Genomic DNA, 6,728 nt, shown 5'->3' with positions numbered 1-6,728 from the left:
AAGAAAGAAGGATTTGAATTAAAGGTAGTGAAGTGAAGAATTTATTATTTTATTTGAATCATGTTCCATGTCTGTGATTTGAGTCACACTAAATCATGATTCGAATCACAATTGATTTTAAAGAAAATTTTGATTCACATGAGTCAAATCAAATACCATGTGATTCGAGTCAAGAAGTACAATGTTTTGAATCACACACTTTCCTAATTCTAATCAAGGTGACATAACCAAATTATAAACTTTTAGGGAAGTGTTTGATTCAAATCATAACATGTATGATTTGAATTAATCTTCACAAAAACCTTGATTTAAATATTCTAACGTGTGATTAAAGCTACACTCAAGATTTTGACTTACATCAAATTGTATAGGCTAAAAAGATACATTACCATGGGTCCAAAAATAACACATTGAGTATAGGGGTATCTAAAGGTGCATGTCTAAACAAATAGTCAAAATGATCAACTTACAAACGAACTACAATAATGCAATAAATCAAATTACACAGACATATCAAATTTAGACAGAACATCACAATAAATGATACTGACTGCAATGTAATTTCAGCTACGTGTTCTTGTGCAGGGATGTCCAAGTGGGTGTGGAGGTAGAGTAAGTTCACACAAGGATTGTAAGAAGCTTTGTAAATGCTGAACTGAGCGCAACTCAGAACAATTCTCCGTTGTTAATCGTGAAATGCGGAGGTTCGTTTCTTACTCCAATTTTCTCACTTCCTTTCACTCACTCTCTTCGTTTAGGGTTTTCTCTTGCTCTGTACATCAATTCATTCCCAATAACTCTAATGTTGATGATGCCGTTTTCTCATTCCATCGCATGCTAAATATGCGCCCTACTCCATCCATAGTTGAATTTAACACGATTTTAGGTTTTCTCGTTAGGACTAAGAATCATTACGCCACTACTATTTCCCTTTATCACCAATTAGAATTCAACCAAATTCAACCATGTATTGTTACTTTAAGCACCATCATCAATTGTTATTGCCACACAGGTCAAATGAGGTTTGCTTTTTCTGTATTCGCTAAGATTCTCAAAATTGGTTATCAGCCTGATACCATAACTTTGACTACTCTTATCAAGGGTTTGTGTCTTAACGGTAAGGTTCATGAAGCTCTGCACTTTCATGACCATGTCGTTGCACATGGATTTCGACTCGACCAGATTAGTTATGGTACTTTAATCAACGGGTTGTGTAAAATCGGGGAAACAAGAGCCGCCGTGAAAATGCTGAGACAAATTGATGGGAAGTTGGTCAAGGTGGACGTGGTAATGCACAACATAATAATTGATAGTTTGTGTAAAGATAAGTTTGTAATGGATGCCTATGAGTTATATTGTGAAATGATTGCAAAGAAAATTTCTCCCGATGTTGTCACTTTCAATGCTCTTATATATGGATTTTGCATTGTTGGTCAATTGAAACAAGCATTTGGCTTGTTCCATGAAATGATATCAAAATTCATCAAACCCGATGATTATACTTTTAATATATTGGTTGATGCTCTTTGTAAGGAAGGAAAAGTGAAAGAAGCTAGGAAACTGTTAGCCGTGATGATGAAAGAAGGTGTGACACCTGATGTTGTTACATATAATTCATTAATGGATGGTCATTTCCTACTTAATGAAGTGAGCAAGGCCATGAATATATTCTATAGTTTGGCTCGAAGGGGAGTGGCTCTTGATGTTCATTCTTATAGTATAATGATCAATGGACTATCTAAGAGTAAAATGGTGGATGAGGCCGTCAATCTCTTCAAAGAAATGAGTTGCAACAATATTATTCCTAATTTGATGACTTACAATGCCCTTATTGATGGTTTGTGCAAATCAGGGAGAATCTCCTATGCTTGGGAGCTTGTTCTTGAGATGCACGATAATGGTCAACCAGCCGATATAGTCACTTACAATTCTATAATATACGCTTTATGCAAAAACCATCATGTTGACAAAGCTATTGCATTAGTCAAGAAAATTAAAGACCAGGGCATTCAACCAAGTATGTCCACATACAATATACTTCTAGATGGACTATGCAAAGAAGGACAACTTAAGAATGCACAAGATGTTTTTAGGGATCTTTTGATTAAGGGTTATAGTCTAGATATCCGAACGTATAGTATTATGATCAATGGACTTTCTAGAGAGGGCTTGTTTGATGAAGCAGAGGCCTTGTTGTCCAAAATGGATGACAATGGTATCATTCCTAGTGCTATAACTTATGAAACTATAATCCGTGCGCTCTTTTATAAAGATGAGAATGCAAAGGCAGAGAAACTTCTTCGCGAAATGATTACTAGAGGTCTACTTGAAGAGTAACTCTAGGTAAGATAATTTCTCACTATTTAATTGGTTATATTGCGGACAATTATGTAATTATTATGATTTAATTATTTATTTTGTCAATAGTTACACAAAAGAAGGTGGACTGCTCAATCGTCTCACTGTCACTTCAATTTTAATCAAAAGTCATGTGTTGTTATTACGTTCATTTTGATATTTTAACGGCGTCAATGTTTGATTCTTTTTTTGTCGTGACATAATTATCCTTTATCTTTGCAATGTACTTCGATCATCTTCATCTAATTTTAATGATATTTTCTTTCATTGCTCATTGTTGGTGAGTCAGATAACAAACAAGTCTGAGAAAGGATTTGAATGTTTATGTTCCTGTATATGGTTGTGATGTATATGATTTCTTGAGTTTCGAGATATAGCAATAATTCTATAGAAGTCCTGGATCTTGGCAAAATGGGTTGTTCACAAGTCTGCATATTACTAGGGGTAAAACAAAGACATGATGGAAACTTTGAAATTTATATATACAATGTGAATTATATAATAATATAACCACCAATTTAATAACTAACCAATGTAATTGTTGTTTGCGTTAACTTCCCTTTGGCAAAGTCCATTTGTGGATCCAATTCTTCAATTATATTTGTCTGCAAATCCAAGAGTTCTAGTTGGTTGTTGATGTCTGTGTCAATATCTAAAGTGCCTTTGAGCTGATTATTTTTCAGCACCCTATGACTTATGTTGACTTGATTACTAATATAATGAATTTGAATCTTTTTTTTTTTTACCTTAAGAGCAAAAAAGAAATTTAAATCTATTTTTTTACCTTTATGATGGATTCACTAATAAAAGTTCTTTGCAACATACTCAAATTTTGGAAATTGTTTTCTGTACTTCTTTCAGGTTCCTTACGGTCTCTGCATGATCTAAATCATTATTTATTTTCTCGTGGTGGAGAAAAAAAATCACTTTTGATTCACTTCTCTCCTGATTTGGATGTGAGATCTTCATCTTCCAAATCATACCCAAAATCATCAGGATGAGGATCCAGTCAAAGTCTATTTTCTGGCACTATATATTTCTTTGTACTCAATTGTACTGCTGCTCCGTGGCAAATCAAACAAACGACCAACATCATTCAAGGATATTTGAACTGCAGGATCAGTTGAATGATCATCAGTATTTAGTTCTGATTGATTAGTATGCACTAATGATGATGCTGTTGGATTTGTATTCATGTCTCTTTCGAATTTTGCTTTATTCGTGCGATGCAAGAGCTTTTGTCAATGATGGTTCACACACACAAGCTTATCAGAAATGATATACTCTTTGTTTTCTATTATTTATTTGTTTCTTCCATTAATTCTATCACATTCCATGAAATTATGAAATCTGTATTTTACTTCAGAATATTTTCTATCCCTAAATATAAGCAATGTGAAAAATATCTAGTTAAAGTCAATTTACTATACACTAAATATGCAGGGCCTGAAGCTAGCTTTAGACAGCATCAAGTGATCGATAATGCAGCTTTGTTAAATAGCAGTTATAATGGTGCTAAAGCGTAGCAGAATTTGAACAATCGCTCCTGCTCTGTGATATTATTTAGTACAAAGTGCTGTCAAATAGTGACTATGTCGATGCTATAGCCTATAGCATTGTAGCGTAAGTTTGAATAAACCGTTATTTCCTGGATCGGTGAAATAGAAATACTGATAATGAAAAGAAATGGACTGACTTACCTATGATGGCATGTGGTTTGTTACTGGGACTTTAGGTGTTGAAGTTATAGTATTTGTTGTCCTGTGATAGAAAAAAAATAGTAATGGAGAATGTAATGTGATAGCAATAAACTTATGTTATCTTGTCAAGGACATACATTTTTATGTGAATTGATTTATTCTTAAAGATCTTCATAAGTTGGTGTCAAAGGGGGAAACACTGTATTTTGGCTTGGAACTTTCTGTCTTGAAGTTTATTGTCATTGGCTTACCTAAAGATCTATCCACGGGCATGGATTCCATTAGTGCTTTTTACTCTTTATGTCAACATTCTAGTTCTATTTTCCAGTAACATTTTATGCTGTTATGTATTTACTTTGAGAAATGTGGTAAGATGTAGTTTGCATACCAAATAATACAATAATAATTATTCTGATTTATAAAAAATATGCTTTGGTATCTGACATATGATGAAATCTTTTGTTTGTTGTGTTTCCTCACCTTCCTGTTCTGCATTGCTCAATGGTTTGAGACAACAGCATCTCGCATGGTTTGATGATATCACTTCCATCTTTTTCTACTTGACACTACTGAGCAAGAGGTGTAAAGGTTATGTCTCGGAAATGTTTTTTAAGAACAGTTTTGAAAATATGATTTAACTATTGCATAAATGATTTTAGCATATGATAGAATCTGAGATTATCATATAAGCATAATAAAGTTTAGGGATCTTTGACATACATTGGGACTGGAGAGGATCATGAAATGCAGTGGAGCAGCATCAAATGCTATGGAACATTTCGCCTTCTGAGAAAGTATCTGAGAAGTTGGTTATCTCTGGATGGAATGCAGCTTCTGAAGCAAAAGTCATGTTTGGAGAACTTAAAGGGTGTCCCGCAAGGATGAAGTGGATGCTTGTTTTCAAAGGAAAATGTAAGAGCTCTCTTTTACAGCTTCAGTTATGAATACTTTGAGTTTAGTAGTATTCTGTTAATATTTATATTTTTCTAATGAAAAATGAGCTGGTTCAGAAAGATCTGAAATGAAATAAAATAAAATAAAATAGTTCTGAAAACATTGCATTACGATACACAACTATTACATAGTCGAACAAATCATGCTGATGATGATGCTTTGACATGAAATATTGTTGCACCATAATAGACTTGAATGTAGAAGTCCTAAACTGGTAGGGTATTTGGAGTCATTGTTCACCTTGTTTCGAATTTGGTAAGGGTGATGATCCCGTGTTTCGAATCAATGTGCAATGTTCATTAAATGTCTTTTTTGTGGTTCTAAAATGATAAGGAACCAACTTAAGTGGTATTGTGCAAAGAACTTGAATTGCTATAAATATAGAATTTCATATGTAAATGAGATAGAGAAAACAAATTTTGTTCAATCAATTTTATGATTCCTTTGCAAAGAATATCATAACACCACCATGTAAAACTTCATAAACAAAATCTATTTACAGTTTTAAGTCGATAAGTTTTTTTTTAAATAGTATTCTTAGACCACCTAGGATTGTATTTTGTTATTTAAGAATTTGTTTTTCTCTCCTTATTTGATTTCTCTTTTCTTGGGAAGCTAGTCAATGGAAAACCTACTCTCCCAACTGCCTCTTGCCACAATCGAAAATAGTAAGAGCATAGAAAGGCTGCAATCAAAGTCGTCCATCAATGACTTACCAGAAGAGATACTATCTCATATCATCTCTTTTCTCCCAACCAAACATGCTTTCAAAACCATGCTTCTTTCCAAGAATTGGATCTCTATATGCCACTCACTCTCAGTCTTACGCATTGACGATGGAATCGTCAACAACGCAGAGAACATGATTCACTTGCTTAGATTCGTGAACACATTTATGTTCTCCCCACACTCTCAGCACCTTCCTCTCAAATATTTTATTTTCAATTGTTGTTCTCAACAATGGGATGCCGAGACTGACCGTTTCACTTTCGACAATTGGATTGAAACAGCTCAAAAATGTGGTATCCGTCATCTCTATCTATACTTGTTATATGTTCCTTTGGCGCCTACCGTTTTCAGCTTCAAAACACTTGTCACCATGACATTAATCAAAATACATCTAGACACTTTGTTTGATTGTTCTGTTTATCTTCCTTTACTCAAAATCCTCTATCTGTTCGATGTTCGTTTTCATCATATGGACGATTTCATGAAACTTCCTTCTCTTGAAATATTAAATTTGATTTGGGTCTAACCTTATTATTTGATTTTTGGGCTTAGTTATTTTGGGTTTATTTTATTTTGGATAATGTCTATAAAAAAGTCTTATAGTATTTAGAGTGTATAGATATTTCTTAAGATTGTAATATTTTCTAGAATACTTTTTGAATGTCTAGAGTTGAGAACTTGATAGATATGGCAAGGTGTATAAGAGGACACGTAAGAAGAGAGAGATGAGGAATAATGTTACTCCCACTCAAAACTAATTCTGTTAGCAGCACATGGGAGAGGTGCCAGGTGGCAGGAAGAGAGAGAAATCCAGATCTGAGGGAATATATGCAGAGAGAATGTTCCTTTGTCAGTATGCATGATTTGAGTCTCATCTATAACTATATATAAAGGGGATACAAGTTTTTGGAGTGGTCTATTTTTGTTCCAAAATTACCCTTTATCTTTTTTATAAATAACTTGAGTGATTAGTATCTTTTGTTGGTT

At 33.7% G+C, this 6,728-nt stretch overlaps 1 protein-coding gene across 3 annotated transcripts; it reads left to right on the top strand.

The window, feature by feature from the left end:
• The first annotated feature begins 450 nt into the window (after positions 1–450).
• Positions 451–4,496, top strand: LOC127119671 (putative pentatricopeptide repeat-containing protein At1g12700, mitochondrial). 3 transcript variants are annotated; one of them, XM_051049966.1, is made up of 3 exons: positions 454–704; positions 1,013–2,343; positions 3,220–3,763. In XM_051049966.1, exon 2 carries the CDS (start codon positions 1,018–1,020, stop codon positions 2,335–2,337), a length of 1,320 nt encoding a protein of 439 aa, XP_050905923.1. In that variant the 5' UTR covers positions 454–704; positions 1,013–1,017; the 3' UTR covers positions 2,338–2,343; positions 3,220–3,763. The 3 variants fall into 3 exon arrangements, with proteins under 3 accessions (XP_050905921.1, XP_050905920.1, XP_050905923.1); XM_051049964.1 differs by lacking the exon at positions 3,220–3,763 and adding an exon at positions 3,802–4,496 and having other exon boundaries at positions 451–2,343; XM_051049963.1 differs by having other exon boundaries at positions 453–2,343.
• Positions 4,497–6,728: the final 2,232 nt, after the last annotated feature.

Source organism: Lathyrus oleraceus, chromosome 2 (assembly GCF_024323335.1).
Source record: "Lathyrus oleraceus cultivar Zhongwan6 chromosome 2, CAAS_Psat_ZW6_1.0, whole genome shotgun sequence".
Classification (NCBI taxonomy): Eukaryota; Viridiplantae; Streptophyta; class Magnoliopsida; order Fabales; family Fabaceae; genus Lathyrus; species Lathyrus oleraceus.
This window is presented reverse-complemented; position numbering and strand designations above follow the sequence as displayed.